At 43.5% G+C, this 12586-nt stretch overlaps 1 protein-coding gene and 1 non-coding gene across 2 annotated transcripts; both read right to left on the bottom strand.

The window, feature by feature from the left end:
• On the bottom strand, positions 1-3310 carry COXFA4L3 (cytochrome c oxidase associated subunit FA4L3). The gene is made up of 5 exons (XM_077939340.1): positions 3116-3310; positions 2939-3001; positions 2685-2770; positions 1295-1355; positions 1-484 (listed from the first exon to the last, which is right to left on the bottom strand). The coding sequence occupies exons 2-5, from the start codon at positions 2972-2974 to the stop codon at positions 416-418; spliced, it is 252 nt and encodes an 83-aa protein (XP_077795466.1). The 5' UTR covers positions 2975-3001; positions 3116-3310; the 3' UTR covers positions 1-415.
• MIR147B (microRNA mir-147b) lies at positions 303-382 on the bottom strand. The gene has a single exon (NR_032418.1). It is a non-coding gene; the product is annotated as a microRNA mir-147b (primary transcript).
• Positions 3311-12586: the final 9276 nt, after the last annotated feature.

Raw genomic sequence — 12586 nt, 5'->3', positions numbered from 1 at the left:
TGGATGTTATTTAAAAGATGAAATTTAATGGTTCAAATGTATTTTTCTCCCATAAAAATATTTTCTCTTCCATTTAAATATATATCTAATCTTTGAGAAATCTTGCACAAATGGCATTTTATGACAGACGATCTAATTTACAAAGCTTTATAAATTTTAAGAAAAACATTCATAGATCATGAACAAAAATTTCAATATGCAACATTCAAATTTACAAGAAAATAAGCACAAACTTTTCGACAATGCAGTTATTGCTGTGCTCCTTTAATTCCTTATCTGGAGCCCAAAAAATGTAGACAAACCCTAAAAATGCAGCAGAAGCACTTCCGCACACTGGTGTCCAGAATCTAGTTTGTGCGGAAATGTTTCCACTAGATTTATAGAGTACTCTTTGAAATAAAGAGGCGAGGGCTGGTCATTTGGTCGCCCTTCGGACCTTTTGCAGCTCTTCAATGGGCTTCCATTGTTGGTTGATTGTTATAAGCTGAAGGGAAAAAAGGAAAAAAAATTGTGTTAAAAATTTGACTTTCATTTGCCTGTCCCTCTTTGGGATTTGTCCACACTCTCCTTTAGAAGAAGCATCACCATTGTGTTTGTACCTACCTCTTTCCATCTCTAAAACATGCACAAAATAGTAACGTGAGCTTTTTTCTATCAGCCCACCTTTTTAAAAAGCCCTTGGGTTCCTAAGTGTTATGCAATCAGAGGGAAAGATCACACATATGTGCCCTACTTTCACTTAGCAGTATCCAGATTTTTTAAACACAGAGTCTTGCTGTGTTGCCCAGGCTGGAGTGGAGTGGCCCAACTGCAACTCACTGCAGCCTCTGCCTCCCAGGTTCGAGCAATTCTCGCGCCTCAGCCTCTCCAGGAGCTGGGTTTACAGGTGTGTGCCACTACGCCCAGCTAATTTTCATATTTTTAGTAAAGATGGGGTTTCACCACGTTGGCCAAGCTGGTCTTGAACTCCTGACTTCAAGTGATCCACCCGCCTGGGCCTCCCAAAGTGTTGGCACTACAGGTGTGAGACACCGTGCCTGGCCAGTATGCAGATTTTTATGTTTGCCATGTATTATGTGAGCCGTAAGTTCCAAAAGTGTATGTGCTCCTCATAAGCGGATGGACAATGCTCCTGGCCTAGAGGAGGCTCTTAAAATTTCCTCATTTTAATTACTCGATGAAGGCACAATTGATCTAAGTTACACAATAAGGGTAAGGTACTAAATCTATTTTGCTGACAAAGGTGCTAAGGTTTGGGCAAAATGGAAATCATTTGTTTTTAATTTAACAGTACCTTTTGCGGTATAGTAGGGTCCACAGTTTCCCAAGGTTCTGGATTTCTTTTTCGATCAAGGCTAAAATTAATAGAAAGCCAATTAAACATTAAAATATGTGGATTTAAACCAACACTGATACTGGGTCTATAAACGTGCTAGGGACAAAACCAATCTCATACTTAGGCATTTGTCTACTAATGATCAGGAACCATCAGTAGTAACTAAAATTGATGGAAAATTCTCTAAGGAAGTTTGAAGGTGTGGCCCAAATATTAAGCATCAATTCCTCTAAAGGGTAGGAGGTACCCTGTATTCTCTTGATGGGGCTACATTGCGGAAAGATCCCACAAACCGAATAACCATGGGAGCGAAACTGCCAAGCCAAGGACATGCAATAATGTTCTTATCTCAGTTTGTGGGAGGGGCATGTTGAACTCTGCAGGTGGTGAACTCCAGGGCTGTAGGCCCTTCTGCCAGCGGTTAGAGGACTGCCCTCTCCAGCCCTGCACCAGCCTCCATCAGTTTCAAGTTTATCTTTTCCTCATATTCCAGGATACATGTTTTTGTTTTTTACTTTCTTCTACCCAAAGTTGAGATTAGGTTCATCCTAGACAACTGAATCTATCAATTCTACCACATTAGTAAAAATCTAATAAGCTAAATTTTAAAATTTTAATTAAAATGATTGCTTTATTGTATATATATATATCTCCCAAAACCACTAAAGAACTTTAAATTTCAAAACTTAAAAAAAAAAAAAAAGCAGCTTTACTTCACTGCCGGAGAGTGGAGGAGGGCCAATGGGTAAAAGAATAAACACAAGAAATAAACTAATTTGATTAATATCATGGGTTTTTAAATATTTTGTCTTTCTTTTTTCTTTTTTTTTTTTTTTTTTTGAGACGGAGTCTCGCTGTGTCGCCCAGGCTGGAGTGCAGTGGCCGGATCTCAGCTCACTGCAAGCTCTGCCTCCCGGGTTTTTACGCCATTCTCCCGCCTCAGCCTCCCGAGTAGCCGGGACTACAGGCGCCCGCCACCTCGCCCGGCTAGTTTTTTGTATTTTTTAGTAGAGACGGGGTTTCACCGTGTTAGCCAGGATGGTCTCGAACTCCTGACCTCGTGATCCGCCCGTCTCGGCCTCCCAAAGTGCTGGGATTACAGGCTTGAGCCACCACGCCCGGCCTCTTTTTTCTTTTTTAAATTTTTTTCTAATTTTCATTTTCTGACCCATTGGTAGACAATATCATGAGTTTTCCGATAAAAGATGTTTTTTAACCCTGACTCCCAGTTCACAATTTAGCATTCTTATGCATGGGAAAAAAATAGGAAACTTCTATCGTACATTTCATAAACTAAAGGTCAACCAAACACTGCCAAAAACGTTTTTATAAATTGAGACCTACTTACATCACATCGGTTTTCCAAAGAGAATACACAGCAAAAGACGAGGCTCCACCCGCCGCCACACTCACGAACAGCACCAAGGGAATGAGCTAACAGATAACAGGTGGAGGGGACACATTCGGACATTTCAATATGAAACGTTTGAAACAGCAAAACAGCTATATTTATCTTAAATACTTTCTTCAAAATCTGTGCTATCTTTTCATCTTTAAAAATTAAAACTTCAGTCAAGATTTTCAATTGTTTTAAAAACTTACTTCCTTCCTTTTCATCAGGAGTTGGAAAAAGCTCATGATGACTTCAGCGAAGAATTGCCAAATCTAGAAATTAACAATCCAAAGTACGGATCACCTGGTGGGCGCCAAACCGTCCACCGCGCTCCGCAAGCCAACCGCGGGCCGGCGCGTCCGCGTCTCCGCAGATGGGAGACTCACCTGGACGTGGGGCGGTGCGCACGGACGATGGTAACGCCCGGAACCCAACGGGCCGGCGGCCTCCCCACCTTATATACAGCAACCACAACCGCCCCGGGTGGGCCGGGCCAGCGCGCTCTTGTCACGCGCGTGGGGCGGGGAGCGCGCGGGAGCTGACTCGCTTTCCCCGTTGGGCACGCGGCTCCCGGGCGCCCCCTGCAGGACATTGTGCGGCTGACGTGAAGCGGCCGAACGCGGGCGCTGGCGCCCCCTGCCGCTCGCCGCGGTCTTCCTTACCTGCCGACCCCGGTAGCTCTTGGCCACCCCTGGCGCTTGTGAGGAGTTTGAAGGTTTGGGGAGTAGGAGGTGGAACCCCTAAGAGGGGAGCGCTGATAGCCAAGACCTGAGGGAAAACCAACCCTTCTAAAAGGGGATCCGGGCCTGGCGCGGTGGCTCAGGACTGTAATCCCAACACTTTGGGAGGCTGAGGCAGGAGGATCACTCGAGTCCAGCCTGGCCAACATGACGAAACCTCTTCTCTACTTTAAAAAAAAAAAAAAAAAAAAGAATTAGTGGGCGTGCTGGTGCGTGCCTGTAGTCCCAGCTACTGAGGAGGGTGAGGCGGGAGAATCGCTTGAGTCTAGGCCTTTGAGGTTGCAGTGAGCCAAGATTGCACCACTGTATTCCAGCCTGGGCAACAGAGCCAGACCCTGTATTAAATAAAATACAATAAAACAAAATATTTAAATAAGCAAATAAACAGTAAAAGGGGGTCTGGAAAAATGAGCCACAGACCCGAGGGTCCCAGGAGAGGCTCCCTGGTGCAGGCGGGTAAATTAGAATTAATCCAATCACATTAAAAGCTCCAAAAATGTGGTGCTGTGCACATATGGAGATCATTAAAATTAAATTGTAAAGTTTATTTCAGAATAACTCCCAGGGAGTCCTGACTTTTTCCGCCAAACAACAACAACAACAACAAAAACAAAATAAAACAAAAACCCTAGGTTGAAGGAAAACAAACAAAAGAATCAGCTGGGGAGGTTGTTAGGAGAAGCTCTTTCTGCAAACGACCCTGCCAGCTGGCTTCGTCCTTGGGTTCCCTCCTAACTCTTCCCTAAGCCAGCAGCCTAACCTTGCAGTTTGTCGCGTGGGCTGCAATGATAACAATTTCACAGAACCAGGGGCTGTGTGTGTGCCAGACATTGAGCCGGATTCCCCTCGGCATTTTTGCAAGGTAGGTGCAAAATCTTATTAAGACTCAGAGAGGCTCTGGTCACGTCACTGGTAAGTGGCGGCGATGCCATCAGAACGCAGGTCTGTCTGGTGCCCAACACCTTGGTTCTGTCTGCACCCCTCTCGTAAATACTGCAATAAGTAAAGGACCGGTTATTTTAAAACAAATAGTTTGAAGTTCAAGCTGTAAAAGTTAAAAGGCAACATCTTAACGTTCCCTGAAATTGGCTAGACCCTGCTCTGTTTCAACCCCATTTTCGTTCTCAGTCTGGGTTTTGCAGTCAAATGGACCTGAGTTCAGAGCCTGTCCCTGCTATACTTATTATTATTAATAGCTGACTTGAAGTAAATTACTTAACCTTCATGAGTTTCAGTTTATATATCTGCAAAATGGGGGCAAACCTAGCGGGGGAGAGAGTTGGAAAAAATGTTAGAATATATGTAAAGCATTCTGCCCTGCTTGTAGTAGGCACTCAACAAAGTTACTATATGCAAAGATTTGTTTTTTTGTTTGTTTTGTTTTTTTGACCCAGAATCTCACTCTGTCACCCTGGCTGGAGTGCAGTGGTGTAGTCTCGGCTCACTGCAACCTCTGCTTCCTGGGCTCAAGTGATTCTCATGCCTCAGTCTCGTGGGCATCTGGGAATACAGGCATGTGCCACCACGCCTGGCTAATTTTTGTATTTTTAGTAGAGACAGGTTTTGCCATGTTGGCCAGGCTAGTTTTGAATTCCCCTCAATCCGCCCCCCTCAGCCTCCTAAAGTGCTGGGATTACAGGTGTGAACCACCACGCCCGGCCTCAAAGATTTGTTTTATGTAAGGCTGATCATAAATGTAGTTTCCCACTCACTTACTCTGGCAAGGGTTCTTACTGTTTAACCCCAGAGCTGTAAATAGAGACATTTGCTGATTGGATGGATCTATGTTATATACTTCAAAGAAAATTCAACATTAATTCTCCTTGGTTTGTATTACCTAGAATCAGAGAAGCCTTTTAATGCAAGACTTCTAAGGCTACTTCTGTCAGAAGGTTCTACAAAAAAAGTCTCATGTTATTAACAAAGAGAAGTTTTTCTAGGATGGAAGGAGAAGTTTTTCTAGGATGGAAGGATGGAGGGAGAGAGAAAGAGAAACAGGACGAAGAGAGAGAAGAAAGAAATCTTACAGTAGTATTTCATGACCCCAAAATTGAAATTAGAATGAGTAGCCATTGCCTATTAATGACCTTAACCACAGAACTGTGCTTGGCCAGTATCATTTCTTTTCAAAATGTAATGCAGTTTTTTGGTAGTCTAGGCATTATTCTGAGGATGGAGGCATAGCAGAATTAAAAAGAGTAGTAAGACAAAAATCACTTACTTCAAGGTGCATGCAATTTGGTGCCCATAGATAACTCTAAAGCAAGGCATGATCTGTTGCCAAGACAGGTGATTAGTTCTAACTAAGGGGGTCTAAGAAAACTTACCAAAGGTGGGGTATTTATCTGAATATACAAAAAGACAAATCAACTGTAAAAAGACATTTTGGGGGCAAGTGGGAAACTTAAATAGGATCCAGACATTAGATGATATTAAAGGGATATTAAGTTTCTTAGGTGTGATAATGGTATTGCAGTTTTATATATATATATATCTCAGCTCACTGCAACCTCTGCCTCCCAGGTTCAAGCGATTCTCCTGCCTCAGCCTCCCGAGTAGCTGAGACTACAGGTGCACGCCACCACACCCAGCTAATTTTTGTATTTTTAGTAGAGACGGGGTTCACTGTGTTGGCCAGGATGGCCTTGATCTCTTGACCTCGTGATCAGCCTGCCTCGGGCTCCCAAAGTGCTGGGATTACAGGTGTAAGCCACTGCGCCTGGCTGGCGGTTATATTTTTTAAATGGCCTCTCCCTTTTTTAGAGTTTATATGTGGAAATATTTAAGGGAGAAATATTATGTTGTCTGGACTTTACTTTAAAATACTTCCACTAGGCCAGGTGCGGTGGCTCATGCCTGTAATCTCAGCACTTTGGGAGGCCGAGGTGGGTGGATCACCTAAGGTCAGGAGTTCAAGACCAGCCTGGCCAACAACTCTACTAAAAATACAAAAAATTAGCTGGGTGTGGGTGAGCGCCTGTAATTGCATAATCCCAGCTACTCGGGAGGCTGAGGAAGGAGAACCACTTAAACCTGGGAGGTGGAGGTTGCAGTAGGTCAAGATCACGCCATTGCACTCCAGCCTGGGCAACAAGAGCAAAACTCCATCTCAAAACAAAAACAAAAATACTTCAACTAAAAAACAAATTATAAATATTTTACAAAATAATAATTATTTAATGTAGGTGATAGGTATGTGTGGGTTTGTTATACTCTTCTTTTTATGTATGTTTGGAAATGTTTAAAATAAAACATTTTTAAAATTCACAAATTGTAGGTAGTTACAGATATAATTTGTCCATATAACCTTTAAGATCTGCTTATTCCTATTTGCAGCAATAAAAATTAAACCCAGAAAGCGACATTTTTCTTCCTTTTCATAATGCCTGGGTATATCAAGCTTTTGAGAGATCAAAGTCAATATGTAGTTTCCCTGATTCAAGAATTATAACACTGTGCTTTGGGTGACTCATTTATATTTTACTGTTAAAAATATTAAGGCAAATGCAGCAATTTTGAATTATTTACTCAATAAATTCTGTTGGCCAGGTGCCGTGGCTCAGGCCTGCAACCCCAGCACTTTGGGAAGCAGAGGTGGGAGGATCACTCAAGGCCAGGAATTTGAGACCAGACTGGATAACATAACATAGCCAGACTCTACATTTTTTTTTTTTGAGACAGAGTTTCACTCTTACTGCCCAGGATGGTGTGCAATGGTGCAATCTCAGCCCACGGCAACCTCCGCCTCCCAGGTTCAAGCAATTCTCTTGCCTCAGCCTCCTGAGTAGCTGGGATCACAGGCACGCGCCACTATGCCTGGCTAATTTTTTGTATTTTTAGTAGAGACAGGGTTTTACCATGTTGGCCAGGCTGGTTTCTAACTCCTGACCTCAGGTGATCCACCTATCTCGGCCTCCCAAAGTGCTGGGATTACAGGCGTGAACCTCTGTGCCCAGTCTACAAAAAATTGTAATAATTAGCTGGGTATGGTGGTGTAGGCCTTTAGTCCTAGCTAGTTGGGAGGCTGAGGCGAGAGCATTGCTTGAGCACAGGAGCTTAAGGTTACAGTGAGCCATGGTTGTGCTACTGCACTCCAGCCTGCAGTGAGACAGAGTTTCACTCTTATTGCCCAGGCCGGAGGGCAATGGTGTGATCTTGGCTCACTGCAACCTTCACTTCCCGAGTTCAAGCCATTCTCCTGCCTCAGCCTCTCAAGTAGCTGGGATTAACAAGCATGTGTCACCACATCGGCTTTTTTTTTGTTTTGTATTTTTAGTAAAGATGGGGTTTCACTATGCTGGCCAGGCTGGTCTCAAACTCCTGACCTCAAGCGATCTGCTCGCCTTGGCCTCCCAAAGTGCTGGGATTACAGACGTGAGCCACCGCGCCCAGCCCAAAACCCTGTTTCTTAAACAAACAACAACAAAAAACTGTCGCCAAAACAAATACAGTTGACCCTTGAACAACTTGGGGGTTAGGGGAACTTACACACCCCTGCTCTCCACACAGAAATCTGCATATAACTTTTGACTCCCCCAATATTTAACTACTCATAACCCAGTATTGACCAGAAGCCTTACTGATAACCTAAACAGTTGACTAACACATATTTTGCTTTTTATATAAAGGTCTTACAATAAAGCAAGCAAGAGAAAATAACAATGTTATGAAGAAAATCATAAGGAAAAGAAAATATCGTTCTTTTTTTTTTTGAGACGGAGTCTTGCTCTGTCGCCCGGGCTGGAGTGCAGTGGCAAGATCCCAGTGCGAGTAGCTGGGACTACAGGCGCACACCACCATGGTGGCTAATTTCTTTATGTTTTAGTAGAGACAGGGTTTCACCATGTTGGCCAGGATAGTATAGTTCTTTTTTTTGAGACGGAGTCTTGCTCTGTCACCCAGGCTGGAGTGCAGTGGGACGATGTCAGCTCACTACAACCTCCGCCTCCTAAGTTCAAGTGATTCTCCTGCCTCAGCTTCCTGAGTAGCTGGGATTACAGGCATGAGCCACCGTGCCTGGCTGAGAAAATATATTTCTATTCATTTAGCAAAAGTGGGTCATCAGAAAGGTCTCCATCTCTTCAAATTGAGTAGGCTGAGAAGAAGGAAGAAGAGGAGGGGTTGGTTTGCTACTTCAGTGTGGCAGAGGTGGAAGAAAATTCACATACAAGTGGACCCACACAAATCCCAGCACTTTGGGAGGCCGAGAGGCGGATTACCTGAGGTCAGGAGTTCGAGACCAGGCTGACCAACATGTTGAAACTCTGTCTCTACTAAAAATATAAAAATTAGCCAGGTGTGGTGGCGGGTGCCTGTAATCCCAGTTACTTGGCAGGCTGAGGCAGGAGAATCGTTTGAACCCGGGAGGTGGAGGTTGCAGTGAGCCGAGATCATGCCACTGCACTCCAGCCTGGGTGACAAAGTGAGACTCCGTCTAAAAAGTAATTAATAATAAGTGGACCCAAGGAGTTTAAACCTGTGTTGTTCAAGGGTCAACTGTATGTGACTCAAGAACCTTCAGATTTTCTGCCCTTTTGCCTGAGGTTGTGAAGTCAAGACCCTAGAAAAGAAGTTTGTCATTCAGTTCTTTAGCAATAAGAACACTTCCCACTCCAAAATGTAATGGAATTCATAGCCTCACCACTAGCAACTGGAGAATAGACATGAAATTAGGGTCCTCCCTGCCCCCAAACCCTGTGTACTGGCCAGGGTGCCCAGAAGGCACCACCAGGCCAGTACTGCCTAGGTGACCAGAATGAGAAACAGGCACTTCCCAGCCCTTCAGACCCTGGCAGCCCCCAAAGAAATCCACTCAAGGACACTCACCAGCATCACCTTCTGTGGCTGCCCCAGAGCCCATAATCCCTTGGGGGGTCTTCCCCACCCACCCCCAGTTACCAGCAACTTGTAGAGCCTTTCTCTAGCTACTACCACGTAGGCTTGCAGGGGCAGGGAGACATGGCTGCTTGGTTCCTACCCCAGGAATTTAGATTTTTTTTTTTTTTAAGATGGAGTCTCGTTCTGTTGCCCCGGCTGGAGTGCAGTGGCGCGATCTTGGCTTACTGCAACCTGTGTCTACCGGGTTCAAGCAATCCTCTTGCCTCAGCCTCCCAAGTAGCTGGGATTACAGGCGTGAACCATTACCCCTGGCTAATTTTTGTAGAGATAGGGCTTCACCATGTTAGCCAGGGTGGTCTCGAACTCCTGACCAGCCTGAGTCAGGTAAGGTGATCCGCCCGCCTCAGCCTTCCAAAGTGCTGGGATTACAGGCGTGAGCCACCATGCCCGGCCAGGAATTTAATCAGCCCAGCTCAGGCTTTTATGAGAAAAAGAGAGTATTTCATTATTAAATATTTTTTGTTGAAATTCTTTCTCCCTGTTCCTGATGGTGGATGTGTTCATCCTGACACCTCATCCTTCAGTGGCTGCCTTATGACCAGGCGTATAACACTGGATTTGCTGAATTTTGGGGGTTCCAGGGACGTTCTATATTGTTTAAGGTTAGTCAGCCTTAAACAATAATGTGGCCCAGAAAGCAGTTTGAATTCAGTTTATAGGGAAAACTGTTTACACTTCCCGGTATACCAGAAGAAAGGTATTAGAAGCTGGTGTTTTAACTTTCTCGCAGATCAAGAATATAGCTTTTGGAAGTTGCCCAGAGCCATTCTAAAATCAGATTGGAACAGGATCAAAGAAATTCTTGATCTCATTATGTCATCTATTGAGCATTTCAGTCAGGAGACACATAGTCTTTGTGCTCAGGAAGCTTCCAATGTTCTGCTGAGAAGTTACAGAGTCCTCCCTCTATAACTGCAGGGAATTGGTTCCAGGACCCCGCTCAGACACCAAAATCCAAGAATACTGAAGTCCCTGATAAAAGATGGTGTAGTATATGCAGGTTGCCTACACACGTCCTCCTGGTTATACTTTAAAAAACATCTCTAAATTACTTATAACACCTAATATAATATAAATGCTATGCAAGCAATTGTTACACTGTTGTTTTTTATTTATGATTTTTTTTTTTTTTTTGAGACAGAGTCTCGCTCTGCCGCCCAGGCTGGAGTGCAGTGGCCGGATCTCAGCTCACTGCAAGCTCCGCCTCCTGGGTTCACGCCATTCTCCTGCCTCAGCCTCCCGAGTAGTTGGGACTACAGACACCCGCCACCGCGCCCGGCTAGTTTTTTGTATTTTTTAGTAGAGACAGGGTTTCACTGTGTTAGCCAGGATGGTCTCGATCTCCTGACCTCGTGATCCGCCCGTCTCGGCCTCCCAAAGTGCTGGGATTACAGGCTTGAGCCACCGCGCCCGGCCTATTTATGATTTTTTAAATTTGTATTTATTTGAGACAGAATCTTACTTGGTCACCCAGGCCAGAGTGCAGTGGTGTGATTTTGGCTTACTGCAACCTCCGCCTCCTGGGTTCAAGCAATTCTCCCACCTGAGCCCAGAGTAGCTGGGATTACAGGCGCACCCCACCATGCCCCAGCTAATTTTTTGTATTTTTAGTAGAGATAGGATTTCACCATGGTGACCAGGTTGGTCTTGAACCCTTGACCTCAGGTGATCTGCCCGCCTCGGCCTTCCAAAGTGCTGGGATTATAGGTGTGAGCCACCACACCTGGCCTATTTTTTTTATTGTTGTATTGTTTTTGTTTTTTCAAGTATTTTCAACCCACACAGTTGGTTGAATCTGCCCATGTGGAACCCACAGATGTGGAGCGTTGACTTTAATTACAATTTAAAAAGACATCTTCAAATCAGCTCAGCCTTGAACAAGCATGGTTGCTAAATTACCAGCCTACTAGAAACTTTCTGGAAAAGAAAGACATCTAGCCCACAGCTAGATGTCTGAGTTAAGGGGTTCAGGCCAGGGTTTATCAGGTGCAGGATGGCTGCCTTGTTCAATAAGATCAATAACCAACAAAGAAAATGTATAGTAAGAATTCCAGTAAGTTTTCTAGGTATTTTCCTATACTCAAAAGCAAAGGTCAGTGTGTTAGAATAATTTTGAGTATTTTATACCTATAAATCAGGTTTTTTCCTTAATTATTCCCAATAGTCCTGGCTGCACTCAGCAATAGGAAACTTTCCAATAACTCCTTAACATTTTATGACTTCACACATTTCATGCAGTAGTCTCTCATCGTACCCTCTACTTCTTTTGAAGCACTTCTTACCATTGTAATTAATTCACTGACAATTTGTCTGATGCCTGCCTTGTTCACTGGATGTTCCAGCACCCAGCTTAGGACCTTGTGAGTGGAGAATGGCCTGGTAAGATGTTTACCAGATATTGTTAGGTGAGAAGAACAAGAGTTATGCGGTATCATTCCTTTCTGGTTTTAAAAATTATCTATACATGCGTGAAGGACTGGAAGGTTAAACACTAAAGGATTTTTTTATGTTTTTGTATTTTCTAGTATTCTAAATTATTTTGTAATAAATGAAAATAAAAATGTACATGTAACCTGTCTCTTTAAAAACTTTAAACTACTTGCAACTACAAAAGGAAAAATAGCAATATAGTGGAGAAACCAGACAATACTGCAAACAAATGATCAAAATTAACATCAATAATGTACAGACGACATGTGCCTTCAGCTGTGATGCTCTGAGAACACAATGCCCCTATGTATGCTCCATTGGTAATACATAACCTACATCTACCATGACAAAACATCAACTACAAGTCCAGGAACGAACTGTTCAGTAAAATAATTGGTCTATACTCTTCAAAAATGTCAGGGTCAAGAAAGATTGAGAAACTGTTTCAAGTTAAGAGGCTAAAGAGACATGGTGACTAAATGAAATGTGTGATCCTAGACTGGATCCTGTAATGGGGAAAATTATCATATAGGACATTATTGTGACAATACACGAAATTCACTGGATGATAGATTAGAATACTGTGTCAGTATTAAATTTCCTGAATTTAGTCATATAATAACCTTATTTGTAACAAATATACACTCAAGTATTAAGGGGGGGAGGGGACATTATGTATATAATCTATTCTCAAACCACTCAAAAAAATGTGTGTGTATGTGTGTATGTACAAGGGGTGGGGAAGACAGAGAAAGCAAATGTGGCAAAATGTTAAAAATCAGTGAATCT

This window comes from Macaca mulatta, chromosome 7, assembly GCF_049350105.2.
Source record: "Macaca mulatta isolate MMU2019108-1 chromosome 7, T2T-MMU8v2.0, whole genome shotgun sequence".
In the NCBI taxonomy this organism is placed as follows: domain Eukaryota; kingdom Metazoa; phylum Chordata; class Mammalia; order Primates; family Cercopithecidae; genus Macaca; species Macaca mulatta.
Note: the sequence above shows the minus strand (reverse complement) of the source record. Positions and strands in the feature narration are given on the sequence as shown.